The sequence below is a fragment of the Geospiza fortis genome, unplaced genomic scaffold (assembly GCF_000277835.1).
Source record: "Geospiza fortis unplaced genomic scaffold, GeoFor_1.0 scaffold687, whole genome shotgun sequence".
In the NCBI taxonomy this organism is placed as follows: Eukaryota; Metazoa; Chordata; class Aves; order Passeriformes; family Thraupidae; genus Geospiza; species Geospiza fortis.
This window is the reverse complement of record NW_005054647.1, coordinates 188,177-206,053: the sequence shown is the minus strand read 5'-3', so window position 1 is coordinate 206,053 and position 17,877 is coordinate 188,177. Positions and strand designations below refer to the sequence as shown.

Genomic DNA, 17,877 nt, shown 5'->3' with positions numbered 1-17,877 from the left:
TGAAATTACAGAAGGGCTGAAAACACAACCACCAGAGCAGCCAGCTGGCCAGTGCCCTGACACAAACCTGCACGGAAAATTGCTTTGGCATCTGTATTGACTGGAGATAATTGGAACTTCCCAGTATTTTTTCAGCTTATCCTAAAACCTTTTAGCAAGAACAGCAGTCAGGCAGCAGTGTGTAGCTTGATAACCATGTTTCCATGCAGTTCAGGCAGGCCTAAAGTGCCAAAGAGACACAAAACAGTTTCCCCAGAGACACCCCTGTAGCTGGTGGTGGCTCTGAGCTGATGGTGATCCCAGTGCTGGCTGTGTGCTGCCTGCTCAACAATATTCATATGTCTTAAGGGTGAACACAGAAATTACTTCTCACATTTTAGAATGGGTATTTTAGTTTTTGCTGGCTGCTGTGGGAGAAGAGTTGAATTTCCTTCAGAACCTTAAATCAGAGGCACATGTGCAGGGGAAAGCTGTCCTCTGAGGTGACTCTCAGGCTTAGCTCTTGCTCCTGTCCCTTCTGGCACTTGCAAGTCTCTGGATTTATTTGTTCTGTTGCAGCTGCAGCCTGCCCTGGTGTCGTGCCTTTGCTTTCCCCACGTGCACTGGAAAAGAGGCTTTAGCAGCAGAGAGATGGGGATGTTCCTGGTGCCTGGAATACTTTAAGCTGTGCCTGAGTGTGACCCACCCTCCCTGGGCACGTGTAGCGCAGGCTCCTGAGCTGACCTTGGCTGCTCAGATCCCAGGATGATCATCTTCAGTTGGAGCTGGAGTGCCTGCTGTTGTCTTGCTGTTCTCTGAGGAGAGGAGTAAATGGTCCTGTAATGTGCATCTGGCAGGGCTCCATCATAATTGCTTGTAAATTTGTCTTTGATCTGTTTCCTTTCAACTTTACCAGGATTTAGCCAAGCTGGGGGTTGGACTGGGATATTGAGGGAGAAACTGGTTGTGGTCTGGAGCTCTGGAGGCTGAGAGCCCTTGAGGCTGAGGAGGTGCTGGTGGTGGTGTCGATGTGCAGTGGGCAAGGAGGAAGGGTTAGGCAGCTGTCAGCAGTTAAAAGATAACGTAAATCTATTTTTGATGTATTTTTGCTGCTCAGCTCGTGTTTGTTTCTGCTGAGCGCAGCACTGTAAACAGAGATCCCGTGTCCTGCTGGCCAGAGCTGGGAAAAGGAACTGAGCCCTGGGGTGGGGCAGGGCTTCTCTGGGTGACTGCTCAGTTTGGGGGGAGGGAAACCCAAAAGTGTTGTTATTACCAAAACCAAAATTGAGACTGTAATAACCAAAACCAACTCTTTGGGGTTTTTTTTTCTTTTTTTTTTCTCTAGTATTTTTCTGAGATCCATGGAAATACTGTACAGAAATTTTAAAAAAACAAAAAAAAGGATTCCAAACCTGATCTCTCCAATGATTCTGAAAAATATAGGCTGTTAGCAAAGTAGGGTTTGGGAAAATTGTGTTGGTTATGGTCCCTTATTTCTTCCTGGCTCCATTGTGGGGTATAAGAGGAGGAAGAAAAATCAGCGCAGTGCTGCGTTACTCTTTTCCTCAGCCACCCTTTGGGCTGAAGAGTCACAGCGGGATGTGCAGATCTGTTCTCCAAAAACGAGACAAACGTGGCTGGGGAGAACAATAAGGCTACTGCTGTGGGTTCAGAAGCCCTTAAAAATGACTTGTAATTTGAGATCCTCCACTTGAAGCAGCTTCAGGGAGAGTCAGGGTTATTTTTGGGTCTGAATGGAGCGCTGTGCACGGAGGCCCCTCCAGAGCTGCGAGGGGGCTCGAGCAGCTGTGGCTGCTGCATCCCAGGGCCATGGCCCACTGTCCTCACTTGGAGTGTCCATTCTGCAGCCTGGCTACAGTTTTCAAGACCTTTAATTGAAGTCTTGATAATGCTTATATTTTTTTGTGGAGAAGAAGGGAGGATGAGTGGGTTTTGTTTTGTTTGTTTCTTCTTTCTGTCCCATCTTTCTGCTGCATCTCTGGGGCTGCTTCTGGAAGTCAGTGGGGCTTCCTGTGAAAGCTTGCTCTAGTTCTGTGGCAGACTGCGCTGCTGGCAGGGGAGGTGCCTGTGTGTGTAACTCCTGTGTCCAGGTGGAAGGGGAGCTGTAATGTCATAAAAACCATTAAAAACAGCCAGGGAGGGTTGTACATTACACACAGCAGTGTTGTCTGGTTATTTGCTCTTTTTCATTCTTTCCTGGTCAGTAAATTTCACCCAAGTGTGGCTTTGTTTGAATAACCACGAGCACAGACACATCCGTGGAGCTGTGTGTGCTGGGGGTCTGCTGGTTTCGGGCAGCCTGTGGAGAAAAGGGGAATTCTTTGGGATGTGACTTGGGATCTGTGTGTGTAGCTGCTGCTCCCCTTGTAGTGGGACTTCTGGAGACACATAAATCACCCCTGAGCTGGGCCTTTATGGGTCCTTGGACATAAAGGAAATATGTGTGAGGTGCTGCTGGGCTGTGGCATCAGCAGTGTCACTGTGCCTCCCTTTTCACCAGTGTGCAGCACTTGTGGCTGCTTGGATCTGTGCCACTCTGCCCAAATTCATCCCATCTCCAGAGCCAGGTGTGAAACTTTTGATGCCTCTGCCCCTCCATCCTCCTTCAGCTTCCTATTTCTGCCAGGACTACAAATGCAAACCTGTATGTTTGGATGGAGAGCTGACAGAGAGGAAAGGCTTTCATCTGAAACAAGCCAAATTATCCTGGGAATCCTGACTTTACTAATAGCAATGACCACAGAATGAATTGTGGGTTTTTCCCTTGTTCTTCTGTCCTGATTTAGAAAGCATTAACATCAAACTGCATGTGGGAGATGTTTCTTTTGCTTCTTGCACCAATCAGCTTTGTAATGTAACTTAGATGCTTCAAAGTTGCAGAGCCTTTTAAGTTTAGGCCTTTGGTGGTTCAGTGGGTGATCTGTAGCTCTGATTTCTGTCCAAGGCAGCATTGCTGTCCTTCAGCTTTCTTCTTCATAATGGGAATTAATGGAGCAATGAGGGACTGTCTGGCAGGACCAGGAACTGGTGTAATTGCTTGTTTTTATGGAGATGTTAAGTGTTAACTTCGTTGCCATTAATTGAGGATTGCCCCCTTGGATCCCTGCGAGTTCCTAGAGCAAAGTGTCCAGGCAGAGCTGGGAGAGGGGCAGGGAAGGAGCATTCCCACTGGGGAGGGTGGGAGCTGCTCAGGGCCCCCTGTCCCTGCTGCACTGCCCTGGCGGGGACAGGGCTGGGAACACAGGGGTTTTTGGTGAATGAGCAGGTGCTTTTGTGTCCTCCACAGGTGGCTTTGCAATCGTGTTCCTGGTGAGGACGAGCAATGGGGTGAAGTGTGCCCTGAAGAGGATGTATGTCAATAATGAGTACGACCTGCAGGTCTGCAAGAGGGAGATCCAGATCATGGTGAGTGCCTGCTCTGGGCTGGGCACCTTCTGTGCCATCAGGTCACAACCCCTGCCTTTTCCTAGCAAAAATGGCTTTTGTGTGGGAAATCCTGACCTCTGGAGTGTGTGAAAATCTAATACTGAGCTATTTCAGAAGTTCCTGTTCAGGGGATAAGGAAAACCTGAAAAAAACAGGGAATTCCAGGAAAAAGAGGGGAGAACTGCATGGCTTAATGGGAAAAGGAAGGGCAGAAGATGTGAGCATGGCTGGGGATGTTGGAATTCAGTCTCACAATCTTCAGCTGGGATCTCAAGACTTCAGCCTTTTAAACCTGATGAGAAAAGGCTGATGATGCTGATATCTCTGAACTGCAATCAGTGCATGAATGGCAGACATCCATCCTGAGATAAATCTGTATCACAGCATCTTCTAATCCTTGGGGTTGGGATGAAGGTTATCTCTGCATCACTGAGGTTGGTAGATTAGAACAGTATTTGTGGGGTAGCTGCTGCCAGGGCTTTTGAAATGTAAAGTATTTGTAATAAGCTCTGGGGTGTTTCTCTAGATTATTGGACACAAGGATTTATAGGATGGGATAGCTATTTTTAATAGCTGTTTCAAACTTAGCTTCCCTAAACAAAGACAAAATGGAGATGATCCAAATAGATTTGCCTAATCTTGTTTGCAGTGTGGTAAACATGGAAGTGCCACTTCTGAAGTTGTATTCAAAGATACTGATGAGCATTTAGAGCAGCTGCCAGGTGGGGAAGGAAATATAAAATCCTCATTTTGTGAATTTACCGCACGAGGCACAGGTTTGGGGTGGATGTCAGAAACTCCTACCTGTAGCAATGCTGTGTGTGATTCCTGCAGTAGCTTTAAATGAGGTTAATACCTTTTAAGTGAGCTGCTGTAGTTTGTGATAGTGCAGGGAAGCTTTGGGCTACGTGGGGAAAGGTGAGATTAGATCTCGCATCAAAGCTTGTTTACTTGGGTTTCACTTGCTGCTGCTTTCTCTTGTCTGCCTGTCTTTGGTGCCTTTGGAATGGTGGCTGGTGGAAAGTGAGGGTGGGGAGGGTCCATGGTGTGGATTGGGGCTGGTCCATGGTGGGATTTGGGCTGGTCCGTGGTGTGGATGGAGCTGGTCCTTGGTGTGGATTTGGCTGGTCCATGAGTGAATTTGGCTGGTCCTTGGTGTGGATTTGGCTGTTCCATGAGTGAAGTTGTCTGTCTTGCAGCGGGATCTGTCTGGCCACAAGAACATTGTGGGCTACATCGACTCCAGCATCAACTCAGTCAGCAGTGGGGACGTGTGGGAGGTGCTGATCCTCATGGACTTCTGCCGGGGTGAGTGGGGCTGGGCACGGGCTGGGTTTGTCCTTCTGTGCCGACAGGACCTTGCACATGTTCCTTTTGAAGCAAGAGCTGTCCCTGAGCTGCCAGGAAGCTGTTCTGAGCTGAGCAAAGCCAGGACTGGGGCTGTGCTGACTCTGCCAGTGGGATTGGGACCATCTTTGCTGCTGCCCAGGGTCCCCTCTGTTGTGGAGGAGAACCCTCGAATACATCTTGCTCTTGTCTTTAGAATGGTCCACACAAGAAGTGACTCCTCTTAAAGCAGCCAGGAATGTAATTTTTCTTCACTTTAATCTCATTGCAAGCTTTGTTCCACATCACCCTGGCCTAGGATTGTTCTAGAAGAAGCAAGACATGGATAATGGGAAGCCAAAAAGCATTTCTGTTACCTCTGACCTTTTTGCTTGGCTGTCTGTAGCCAGACAGGCTGTTCCATCTGTCCCAAAGCTTTGATCTTTGTGGTTGGGATGTGGTGTTTGGAACATGATGCATGTGCTGGGCTCAAATTCTGTCTTGTCACAGAAGAGTGTTCAGCAAAAACAATGTTTTGGCCAGGTGACTTCAGGAGCCCATGGCTGGTTTGGATGGTGGCAGCTGATGGAAATGGGTATTTTTGGGCCTGTCTGGCTTTGAACTCGAAAGCACTGTAGCATTTACACACATGTACATGTGTGTGAGCAGGCCCAGTGCAGGCTTCTGTTCTGCCACATCCTCTTTGCTGCTTTGTTTGCTGCAGGAGTCTGGCCTGCCTTGCCCTGGGTTGTTTGCTGGTGAGAGGAGGAACTTTTTGGGCAGTTTTGCTGAAGGAATCACCCATAATATCTCTTTAAGCTTCAAGCTGAGCATGGCCAGAGCTGTTGTCAGCAGAGGCCTGGCAGTGCTGGCAAATCCCTGCTCAGCCCCATGTGAGGGAGGTACAAACCTGAGCTCTTCACAGACCCACCAGTGCAGGACCCACATTTTGGGCTGATGAAATAAAACCCATCTTTCTGAGGAGTTTCCTTCCATCTGGAGGGAGGTGGCTTTTCTCACGTGGCTCTTGCCAGATGCTGTGCTGCTGCCTGCAGCCCTCCCCCTGCAAGGCTTGTTACACACTGATTTTCCCTTGTTACTTTCCTTTTGTGGCCGGCAGTTTCCAAACCAAATCAGTGCCTTTGTGTGCAGAGCTGCATTCATTTTGGGTGTAAAATGTTCACAGCTGTAGTATTCATTAAACTGAGCTTTTCTTTCCTACCACGAAAGTTTTCCAGCCTTGTGATGTGGAATGATGCAGTCCTGCTTCACCAGAGCTTCAGAAAGGAGTTTTTCTCTGTCTGTCTAGGGCATTTAGAGGAGAAAAAACCCTCAGGATTGTTTTGGAAAGGCCTTGACAGCAACAAAGCCCCAAAGCTGAGACAAATCCAGGACTCGTTCATGAAAACTTGCTTTTGTTTGTCCAGAGTTTCCCTTGTTACAGATGGATTTTTAATTCTTTGCAGTCAACAGCTTCAGCCAAGCCACTTAACGTGTGGGTTTTCTGAGTGTCTCCCTTCCTCCCTCCTCTTGCTTACGTGAGGCACACTAATCTGTGGACTGTGGGTGCTCCAAATCCATCTTTTTATTCCTCTAGTCAGACAAAAGAAGTCCTACTTGGAAGAAAAATAAGAAAATTAGTCCAGAGCTCAGTGTCCTGGTGTGAGAGGGGACCCCAGAGCTCAGTGTCCTGCTGTGGTTGGGGATGGTCAGAGCTCACTGTCCCTGCTGTGGTTGGGGATGGGCAGAGCTCACTGTCCCTGCTGTGGTTGGGGATGGGCAGAGCTCACTGTCCCTGCTGTGGTTGGGGATGGGCAGAGCTCACTGTCCCTGCTGTGGTTGGGGATGGGCAGAGCTCACTGTCCCTGCTGTGGTTGGGGATGGGCAGAGCTCACTGTCCCTGCTGTGGTTGGGGATGGGCAGAGCTCACTGTCCCTGCTGTGGTTGGGGATGGGCAGAGCTCACTGTCCCTGCTGTGGTTGGGGATGGGCAGAGCTCACTGTCCCTGCTGTGGTTGGGGATGGGCAGAGCTCACTGTCCCTGCTGTGGTTGGGGATGGGCAGAGCTCACTGTCCCTGCTGTGGTTGGGGATGGGCAGAGCTCACTGTCCCTGCTGTGGTTGGGGATGGGCAGAGCTCACTGTCCCTGCTGTGGTTGGGGATGGGCAGAGCTCACTGTCCCTGCTGTGGTTGGGGATGGGCAGAGCTCACTGTCCCTGCTGTGGTTGGGGATGGGCAGAGCTCACTGTCCCTGCTGTGGTTGGGGATGGGCAGAGCTCACTGTCCCTGCTGTGGTTGGGGATGGGCAGAGCTCACTGTCCCTGCTGTGGTTGGGGATGGGCAGAGCTCACTGTCCCTGCTGTGGTTGGGGATGGGCAGAGCTCACTGTCCCTGCTGTGGTTGGGGATGGGCAGAGCTCACTGTCCCTGCTGTGGTTGGGGATGGGCAGAGCTCACTGTCCCTGCTGTGGTTGGGGATGGGCAGAGCTCACTGTCCCTGCTGTGGTTGGGGATGGGCAGAGCTCACTGTCCCTGCTGTGGTTGGGGATGGGCAGAGCTCACTGTCCCTGCTGTGGTTGGGGATGGGCAGAGCTCACTGTCCCTGCTGTGGTTGGGGATGGGCAGAGCTCACTGTCCCTGCTGTGGTTGGGGATGGGCAGAGCTCACTGTCCCTGCTGTGGTTGGGGATGGGCAGAGCTCACTGTCCCTGCTGTGGTTGGGGATGGGCAGAGCTCACTGTCCCTGCTGTGGTTGGGGATGGGCAGAGCTCACTGTCCCTGCTGTGGTTGGGGATGGGCAGAGCTCACTGTCCCTGCTGTGGTTGGGGATGGGCAGAGCTCACTGTCCCTGCTGTGGTTGGGGATGGGCAGAGCTCACTGTCCCTGCTGTGGTTGGGGATGGGCAGAGCTCACTGTCCCTGCTGTGGTTGGGGATGGGCAGAGCTCACTGTCCCTGCTGTGGTTGGGGATGGGCAGAGCTCACTGTCCCTGCTGTGGTTGGGGATGGGCAGAGCTCACTGTCCCTGCTGTGGTTGGGGATGGGCAGAGCTCACTGTCCCTGCTGTGGTTGGGGATGGGCAGAGCTCACTGTCCCTGCTGTGGTTGGGGATGGGCAGAGCTCACTGTCCCTGCTGTGGTTGGGGATGGGCAGAGCTCACTGTCCCTGCTGTGGTTGGGGATGGGCAGAGCTCACTGTCCCTGCTGTTATTAGGGATCGTCAGAGCTCACTGTGCCTGCTATAATTTGTCACCCCACCCCTCCCTATCGTGCCGTGTGTCCTGCAGGGGGGCAGGTGGTGAACCTGATGAACCAGCGCCTGCAGAGCGGCTTCACCGAGAGCGAGGTCCTGCAGATCTTCTGCGACACCTGCGAGGCCGTGGCCAGGCTGCACCAGTGCAAGACCCCCATCATCCACAGGGACCTGAAGGTGAGCTCTGGCCCCAGGGGTGCAGCAGGGAGCTGCTGGCATCCTCCTGCCTGTCTGCCAGCTGCCCACGCTGTGCTTCTCCTGCTGGTAATGAGGGAAAGTGGGCACAAACACACCTCTCTGCTGGGAGATAAAAAAAGGAATGAGCCTCTCAGTGCTGCTTACCATATGTTTGCCATCTATAGATCTACTTAAACACAAATGTTTGTGAATAATTGTGGCTTGCACACGTGCCAGAATGTACCCGATGAATTATTCACAGTGGCCTGAAACGCTGCTTTATTTAAGGTAGCTCACAAAATTGTTTCCAGATTAAAAGGAGCGCTTCAGAAGTGTCGGCCTTGGGGCAGGAATCCTTAGGAGCTTTTGAAAGTGGCCTCTGGAGCTCTGACCATGAAAGTGTGTTGTAAAACTCTGTGTGCTTAGCTGGGAGCAGAGCTGGGCCAGCTTGGGGAAAATCCCGCACCTGTAATCCAGCAAACAAAAAGATGTTCCCTTTGCTCTCAAGGAGCTGGGATGAAACACTCAGCCAAGAAGGAGGCTGCTGTGTGCATTTGAAATTCAGATGTGCTTTGTGGGGCAGGTTCTATTTTCAGAGCCCTCACAGATGTTTGTTTGTGCCACTGGCCATTGTTTTACATGCCACGTGTGCCAAGGAGAGCCAGGTAGAGCAGGGGAAAACATCCTCAGGGTTTGGTGTGCTGTGGCATGTCTGAAATGACAGTGATGCCACTCTCAGTCAGTTTGGATACAGGAGCAGCTCTGTGTCTGTTCCCAGGGCTGATCTCTTACCGTTAGTCCTGGATTTAAGGCTGTAAGGTCTGTGGGCAGCTTGCAGGAGTTTGTCTAGGTCAGGAAAGCAGGGTGAGGACCAGGAGCCTCCCCAGCTGACATTAACCCTGCCCTTACCCTTTTGGTGAACCCCTGGGGGGTTCATACAGAGCAAACTCAGTGTGTTATAGGGGAGTAAATCTGGGACATCTGTGCTGGATTAGTGAGGTGATCTGTGGTGTTGCTTTCTGCCTGAGTTGCAGCTGAAATGGGCTCTTGGGGCTGCTGTCCAGCCCACTGCTGCCTGCCTAGGCCAGGGCAGGTTTTGCAAGGCCTGATCTGGGTAGGCTGTGCCCAGAGTCAGGCTTGGCTCTTCTCTGCTTGGGTATTGTTTGTGTCATGGTGACCTCTGGGGATCTAAGCACTAACACAGAATTAATATTTATATATATATATTGACTTTATTTGTGTTAAAATGTAATACTGTCAAGGGGCAGTTGCAAAGCCAAGAGCGATGAAGGGCCAGAGAAGTTTAGTACAAGTTCTGGGTGTAAGGAAGAGCATGTAGGTGTTCTCTTGGGGTGAGTATCACCCTGCTGAAGAGGGGCAGCTGGGGGCCTGGAGCCCTTTTTTGCCTTGCAGCTCTTTGATGCTGCTCTGGAGCTGGAGGTTCCTGCCAGCAGAGGGGAGGCTGTGAATGAGCTCTCAGCCATTCACGCAAGAGCAGCTGGAGGAGCTTCAGTGGCCCCTGGCTCTGATTTTGAATGAACCCAGAGGCTTTGCCTGAGGCAGAGCAGCCTCCTGTTGGTGGGAGGTGACCAGCAGCTGGGGACAGCAGCCTTTACCCAGCACTTCTGTAGGCAAAGGGGACGTGGCACTGTGAGTGAGGATCCTCAGGGCTGCAGCTTTCTGGGTGTTTCACCAGAAGAAGACACCTTCATACTCCTCTTAAACCACTTTTCTCTGGCCTGACAGTGGTTAGCAGTCATTTCTTTTGCTGTGTTTATTTTTTCTTTCTCCTGGTGTTTGCTGGTCAAACAGGTTGCTGATGTCTGACAAACCTTTCAGGGAGCCTGAGTGAGAAATCAGCCTGCTCAGGCACATACAGTGGGAGGGCTCCTGGGGAAGTGTTGGAGGAGTGCTTGCAGGGAGCAGGGAATAACAGGGCCAGTGTTGCTGTGCTGGGGAGAACATCTGTGTGCAGGGCTTTATTCAGAGCAGATGGATGCACAGGGGGAAGGGGCGTGTTTAACCCTTGGTTTCAAGCCAGCCTTCTCCCCCTCAGCTGCTCTAATTTGCCTGCATTTTCTGATGCTTAAAATGCTGACTCCTTCTTTTTCTTTCCTTCTTGTAAAGACCATCCTTGATGGGGAGCTCTGCTTCCAAAGGGTTTTGTTAGCAAATGCTTATGTGGTGATTTTTTTTTTTTTTTTATTTTGAGCTCTATGAGCAGGATGTTTTATCTCGTTGTTTTATCTGAGCATTTGACACTGATTGAAGATAAAGACATGAAAAATGGTGTGTTCCCTCCAGAGAACATGCTGTTAGCACTGCTGCACAGATGAGGAGCTGGAACACAGGGATGCTCTGCCAAAGCAAAGATCTGAACACAGGGTTTCACACATTTAAAGTCAGTGTTGGAACAGGCAATTTTTAGGTGGGTGCAAGGTAGAATTTTGTTAATGCACAGGAGAAGGTTTCTGCTGATTTTATTTGTTTTTGATGCCTGATTGAAGGCACCAAATCATATTTGAAAGAAAGGGGTCTCAGCAGCCTGGAGGAGCCTCTGCTGCTACAGCCCCTGTTTAGGGACTGGGGGCACCCAGCAGACACTGAGAACCAAGCAAATAAATGTGAGCATGAGCTGAGGTTTGTTTTGAACAAGACCCTCAGGGACAGGTAAGATGCAGGCAAAGACCTGGAGATGTGTTTTAATTTCATAAATATGGAAGTGTGTGTGTTACTGTTTGCCTGCCCCATGGCCTGTGAGGAGTTACAGCCTTTGTGAAGCTGGGACAGTTTGGATTGGGACAGTCAGGTGCCAGACCAGGGCCACAGCAGCTCAGGAACCTTGAGCTCCAAAGGCACTGGGACACTGAAGTGTTACAAGAGGCAGGGAAATGTGCTTGCAGGAGAAGGGAGGAGTGGCAGGATGGAAGGCAGTGTTACAGCTGTGCCTCCATGATTTGATATCTATTTTAGGAGATGTGACAGTTTTGATGCCTGTTTTCTTTGCTGTCACTTTTAGACTTCAGTGTCAGAGATGTCTGATATGTCTTCAGGCACTTAAAACCTTGACTCATCTGTAAAAAAGCCAAACCCTGAATATTTTTTTTTGTCTGAGTGATTCTGTGTCTGTCTGTGATGCTCCCAGGTTGAAAACATCCTGCTGCATGACCGTGGCCACTACGTCCTGTGTGACTTTGGGAGTGCTACCAACAAATTCCAGAACCCTCAGACAGAGGGGGTGAATGCGGTGGAGGAGGAGATCAAGAAGTGAGTGTGCTTTGCCTTTCCAGCCCAGCTGTGCTTGTGTTTGAAGGGTGGTTTCTCTTGTGCTGGGGCTGGTTTTGCCCAGCCTGTTGCAGCAGATTGGCTCTGCTGCATGGCAGTGTCTGCTGCAGGTGAGTGAGTGCCCGGGGGAAGGTGAAACAATAAATGGAGCTTGATGTAATTGCTCTGGAGCTGAGATTAATGCAGAGCAGCAGCCCCTCCTCGGCGAGGCAGTGACCTGCTCTGTCCTGTGCAGGGTCAGGCTGTCTGTCCTTCATCTGTCTTGGCTTCTCTGAGCTCCACGCTGGGCTGGCACAGTCCCATCCTGGCTGAGCTCCCCTCCCCACGGATCTGGGCACTGACAGGGCCTGATCTGGGGAATGCCAGCTCCTGGAGGGGTCCAGTCCAGCTCCTCCTCCTGCCCCAGCACTGCCAGCTGTCCTGGCAGCATCTCTGGTGCCCCTTGGTGCTTTTTAAAAGGGGGTTCACCTGCAGTTCAGTGAGCCCTGGGCCAGGGGTGGAGCACACTCCAGGTCCTTGGCCTTGCTTTAGTTCTGACAACATCACTGCTGCAGACTGCCCACTCCTGTTAATGCAGTTAAAATGGGTACAGATGCCTCTTTTTTGTTGGGATTCAGCTACACCTGCCTGGATTTCCTAGGTTTGTTTGAGTGGAGTTTTCAGAGTGCTCCTAATCCAGCATTGCAGTCCCCCTGGAGTGCCCTACTTGTACACCTAAGCCTACAAAACCTTTGCCTTTGGCAATGCTTTCCTGTGCTCAGGGTAAGCAGCAGGCAGCAATGACAGACCTGCTGGCAGGAAATCTCATCAGAGGAGCCTCATAATCTGTGGAGCAGTTTCCAGCTTTTCTGTTTGTTGTGATCTCTTAGGATGAGGCAGATTCTCACTGTGGTTTGAGGTACACAGTGACCCACCCCTTGCCACAGTGGCTCTGAGCAGGACTCCTGGTGTGGAAATCTGATTTTTGGGAGCCACATATCCAGTTACAATCTCTGTAATACAGCTGGGCACAGCCCTGCAGTGAGGGCAGTGCAGAGGACGTTTGATTACTGACCTTGTTAATGCTTTGAATCCTTGAATGTTTCTGTTCTTAAAATGACTGCACATTTTGTGGTGGATTCTGTGCTTTAGGGAGGATTGTGGTTACTGTTTAATTCTGTGCTTTAGAGAGGATTGTGGTTGCTGTTTTGGCTTCCCAGGGCACTTGGAGGGGTGTTTTACTGTTTGAGGTGTCTAGCAGGTGATGCTGTTAGAACATTTTACCAATAGATATCTTTAGCATTCCTTTCCTTAAAATGAATAGGGGAAGAGTGAATTTTGAGTTCTTTGGGCGTGTGACAAACCTGCTATGCCCCTTTTGAACCCCTGACCCACCTTCCGCTGCAGGTACACGACGTTGTCCTACAGAGCCCCGGAGATGGTGAACCTGTACAGTGGCAAACTCATCACTACAAAAGCAGACATTTGGGTATGTATGGACCCCCTGGGCATCCCTGCACTGCCAGGGCAGGGAAATGGGGCTGGCCTGCTTTTCTGGGAGCCTGGGCAGTTCCTGAATGCAGAATTCCTCTGATGATGTGTCTGATGAGACGTGTGTGCTCCTCCTGTGTGCTTTGAGTTTAGAGATGGATCAACCTCCAGGACTGAATGGGGCAAACCTGATTTTGTATCCTAAGAGTTAAACCAGAAGATTCAGGGTGTTGTGGCTCGTAGTGCCTGAGCTGGGTTGTTGGTGTGTGGAATCAAAATTCAGTGGAAACCTGAGAAAATAGCCCTGCCCCAGCAGCAGCAGTGTGCTGCTCTGTGTAACACAGGGCTGAGGTGTCAGACTGGCCAAAGGCCAAACTGCTTCTGGTGATCAGGGCAATCCTGCCATGCTCTTTCTTCATGGTGGGAACAGAATCCAGCTGTGGAGGAATCCATTCCTGGCTCACCTGGTCTCCTTTGGTGGGACAGAGGTGAGAAAGAGTCTGTGCTGTTTGGAGTGGCAGTTCAGCACCTGTGTTTAGAAGTGTTTAAAATGCTAACTGGGAGCATGTTTTGTGTTTTCTGGAGCTCTGAGCTAGGAAAAGCAGAAAAACAGAGTTTTGATGTATGTTCAAGTGTTCAGCCTCTACAAGAGGGAGATTTGCTGGTGTGACATCTCCTGAAAGTCCCCTCAGTGAGCAGCTTGAACCAGGGGTCTGTGGGGTCAGCCCTGCACTGGGCAGGGTCGCTGGCCTGGAGGTCACAGCTGTGCCAGGGGGAAAGGACAGGCCCCAAAGGCAGCCAGAGCAGAACCAGGATTTGCACTCCTTCCTGGGGTAGTGTGGAGAGGGGAGATCCAAAGGCTCTGCTCTTCCTGGCATGGCAGGAGTTGGGTTCCAGTGACACTTGGAGTGTGTCCAGAGCAGTGTGTGGTGGTGGGGCCTCAGCTTCCAGCCCTGTTCGCGTGCTTGTCCTGCTGGAAACCTCCCTTTCCCTGAAATCTTACCGAGGTTGTTTTAAGCCAGCCTGCAATTTCATTGTGAAATCCTGTGACAAAAGAGATGAGCTGATGGTGAGTTTCTTAGGATTAGGAAATGTTTCCTGCTCCCCGCTCTGAGGTGGTGGGAGTGTTTCATAATTAGCTCTTTGTGCAAAAACAGTTTTCTTTTGCAATAGGTGGTGGTTCTTGGTGCCAAAAGCAGCGTGGCAGTAGAGGGAAGGGTGGCAGAACCTGGCAGCCTGCAGAATGAGCTGTACTTCCCTGGCATTTATTTATAGCAGCTGAAAGGTTGTTTGGACTTAATGTTGGAAACAGTTTGGGTTTCTCTTTGTCACAATGGATGTATTAATGATGATGGTTGCCATTTATTTGTGCTGTTGCTTTGCTCTTTCCTCCCAGTGCGTGGCAGAAAGGCTTTGCCTGTTCAGTGACACTCAGGGTCGTGTGATGATGAACAATCCCCCAGACCAGAGTCTGATGGAGAAGAGCTCTGCCTGTTGATCTTCCCCTGCAGCTGAGGCTGTCCCAGGTCCCTCACAGGGTGCTGGGCAGGCCTGGCAGCAGCAGGATCCTGCCGTGCTCAGCGTGGTGAATCCCTGCCCTGTTCTCTCTCTGCAGGCCCTGGGCTGTTTGCTGTACAAGCTGTGCTACTTCACCTTGCCCTTTGGGGAGAGCCAGGTGGCCATTTGTGATGGCAACTTCACCATCCCAGACAACTCCAGGCACTCCCAGGACATGCACTGCCTCATCCGTGAGTGTCCGCAGGGCTCTGCTCCTGCGCCCTGCCCCAAACCAGGAGCTCTCTCCTTTCCTGAGGCTTCCCTGCACACAGCGGGGTTAAAGGGATCTTGGGCTGCTTTGGGAGTGATCATGGCAGAGATTTCAGTCTGGCCAGGCTGGAGTGAGCTCAGTGCAGGGGCAGGAGCACACGCAGCTGTTCGGTGTGAGTCCTGCAGGAGCTTGCACAATCAGCCCATTTATGCAGAAACGTATTTCTGCTGTCATAAATCTGTTTGGATAAGGAACTGAAAAGACCACAGTGACTTAGGCTAGTGATAAGAATTCATCTCCTGTGAACTGGGAAACAGAACTGAAATGATTTATAAATATCCCAGTGACTAGAGTGAATGTGTAATTAAGTGTACAATGCACTACTCTTGGCAAAGCTGGGGCAGCTCTCTTGTTTCCAGCACAGCTTTTGACTTTTTCCTTTCCATAGCCACAGTCTTGACTCACACAGAGTTGGATGTGTTTGCAGAGCAGGCTGGTATTTTCCTTGCTGCTGTGGGCTGTCTGCAGTGGTGCCTGTGGCTGCCCTGTCTCCCTGCCCTGCTGGCACTCCAGGATCAGCCCCTTTCCTGTGCTTCACCTGAAGTGCCCTGTCCCACCCAGTGCTGTTCCCTGTTCCCTGGCCAGGCAGCATTTCCCCTCCCTGCCCCAGAGCCTTGGGGCTCCCAGCTCTGGTGGAAGATGTGTCCTGGCCCATGCTGGCTGTCGTGCCCTGTTCCAGCTGAGCCCACAGCCCTGCTCAGCCTGCACTGCTCTGAGGGAGGCAGGACTCTGTTAGCTCCTGGGTGTACCAAATGTGGAGTTGGGTGGGTTGGAGGGACCTTAAAGCCCATCCAGTGCCACTCCTGCCATGGCAGGGACACCTCCCACTGTCCCAGGTTGCTACAACCTGTCCTGGACACTCCCAGGGCTCCAGGAGCAGCCAGGGCTGCCCACCCTCAGCACAGAAAATTCCTGTGTTGCACCAATGATGTGCTGCCCTCTGTGTGTGTGTGCTGCTGCTCTGATCTCTGCATCTCCATCTCTTCAAGGGTACATGCTCGAGCCAGACCCTGATAAGAGACCTGACATTTACCAGGTCTCCTACTTTGCATTCAAGCTGGCCAAGAAGGACTGCCCAGTGCAGAATGTCCAGGTGAGCAGGGGGTGGCCTGAGGGGGTTCTGGGAGGGGCTGGGGGCAGCTGATGAGCACTGAGCATTTGCCTCTGTCCTGTTGGTTGGTCCCAGGTCCTCTAATCAGGAGGGTCTTGTTTGTAACAGCACGGTTTGGTTTGGATTTTTTGGGTCAGAAACCAGAGTTTCTCATTCTGTTTGTCCCTGATTTACCTCCTCACCCGGTCACCAGAGTGAGGCCAACCAAGAGATCTTGTGCATGTGAACATGGAAAATTAGGCCGTGCTTGGGAAAGCAATTTGATTTCCAGGCACTCTCATCATAGCATGTGTAATTTGGCCTGCACTTGGGTTTGAGCAGCAGTTCTGGGACTTGGCATTTGGACTTCATCAGCCCTTACACAGCCATCTGCCCCTTCTTGGTGTGTCTTCAGAGACTTCAGCTGAAAAATTGAGTGGACAATTATTTTCTTATGTTGTTATGGACACTATGACAGACATTTTATTTTGTTGTTTTTTCATAAATAGAAATTAGGGTTTTTCCCTATTTAAGGTCTTTATGAATAAGAGGTAGTTTGGGTTCTATTATGCCTGTGTTTTATTAATAACTTTTGTCACTGCTGTCCCCTGGTTGTCTTTTAAAAATGCCCAGCTTGTGCAGTGGAGCTTTGTGTTCATATTCCATGTTCAGTGGTCAAAAAGCTGAGCCCTCTTTCCTTCCCCTGTAAAGACTCCTCAAACTCCTGTCTCCCCATGACATGAACCTTCTTTGCTGGTGTTTGTTATGTGTCCCCATGAGGAGTAATTGCTTTGGGAATCCACAGTTCTCTCTGTTTTATTGTGATGTTTTTGCACATTATTTCTGACTCTGTTTTCTGCCCTCAAAATACCAAATTGGGCGTTTTTGGGATCTGCAGAACTCTCCAATCCCTGCTAAACTCCCAGACCCAGTTAAAGCAAGTGAAGCTGCTGCAAAGAAGAGTCAACCAAAGGCCAGGTAACCAACCCCACCTGCTTTTTACTCCCTCTTTTGTTGCCTGTTGTCTCTGCTGTTTATTAGCCCAGGTGGATTTAGCTGCTTCCTTGGGGACTTCAGTTGCCAAGGTATTCTCCCTGACTCAGAAACAATCTGATATCAGGTTCATTAGTTATCAGTTTGGTATCTCCAAACCACAGAAGGCTGGGGGCATGGCTGCTCCTCTCTCTTGCTGTGCATTTTTGGAGCTCAGTAAGCACTGAGCAGAGATCAGGAGAGTTCAGTGGCCTGATTCTGGGGTGGGTGTACCAAAGTTAAAGTGCATCTAAAGATGGCAGTTCAGACAACTCTGCCCGAAGGTACCAGCTGCCCATGAGCTGATTGGTGTCCTTCATGTGCTCATTCAGAAGTCTGGGTGGTTTCAAGCAATCTGTTGTAGGAAATAGTTGGATATAAGTTGAGTGGTTTTGACAAGTCCCAGCTGTCCACCAGCAGAGGATGCCACGACTGGCAGAGAAGTCAGAACAATGGTGTTGGATTAATTGTGGTGAATGCATGCAGGAGCTTTTACTGTGCCTGGGCGCCCACGAGTGTTTCACCTTTGTCACTCACACCCAGCTGGGGTGTGGGTGAGTGTTTACCCCTGTTCTGTGCACCTGCTGCCCAGCTCACAGGCTGTGCTCACTGCCCTTCCTTCTCCTCCCTCCTTCACAGGCTCACAGACCCCATCCCCACGACAGAAACGTCCATAGCACCCCGGCAGAGACCTAAAGCAGGACAGACCCAGCCCAACCCTGGCATTCTGCCCATCCAGCCAGCCCTGACGCCCAGGAAGAGAGCCACAGCCCAGGCAGCCATTCAGCCCCAGGGTGAGCGATGTGTCTGTGTGCTCCCTGCTCCCTGTGTGCCTCAGGCACTGACCTAACCCTGCCTTTGGGTTCTTGTGCCAGCTGCAGGCCCGGCTGCCCTGGGCAGTGCCCAGCCCTCCAGCACCCCCCAGGCTAAAGCAGCCCCCCCGCAGCCTCCAGCCCAGCCCCAGGCCAAGCCAGCAGCAGCGCCCCAGGCACAGCC

General features: G+C 51.0%; 1 protein-coding gene across 1 annotated transcript in view; it reads left to right on the top strand.

The window, feature by feature from the left end:
• Nucleotides 1-17,877, top strand: part of AAK1 (AP2 associated kinase 1) — a gene marked incomplete at its 5' end in the record, with an annotated part of 64,656 nt that overhangs the window by 15,273 nt on the left and 31,506 nt on the right. The window contains 10 exons of the mRNA XM_031064878.1: nt 3,287-3,405; nt 4,626-4,734; nt 8,034-8,176; nt 11,322-11,443; nt 12,848-12,929; nt 14,547-14,679; nt 15,749-15,852; nt 16,748-16,827; nt 17,521-17,675; nt 17,757-17,869. Of these exons, the coding sequence (XP_030920738.1) occupies nt 3,287-3,405; nt 4,626-4,734; nt 8,034-8,176; nt 11,322-11,443; nt 12,848-12,929; nt 14,547-14,679; nt 15,749-15,852; nt 16,748-16,827; nt 17,521-17,675; nt 17,757-17,869 (1,160 nt within the window). The remainder of the gene's footprint in view (nt 1-3,286; nt 3,406-4,625; nt 4,735-8,033; nt 8,177-11,321; nt 11,444-12,847; nt 12,930-14,546; nt 14,680-15,748; nt 15,853-16,747; nt 16,828-17,520; nt 17,676-17,756; nt 17,870-17,877) is intronic.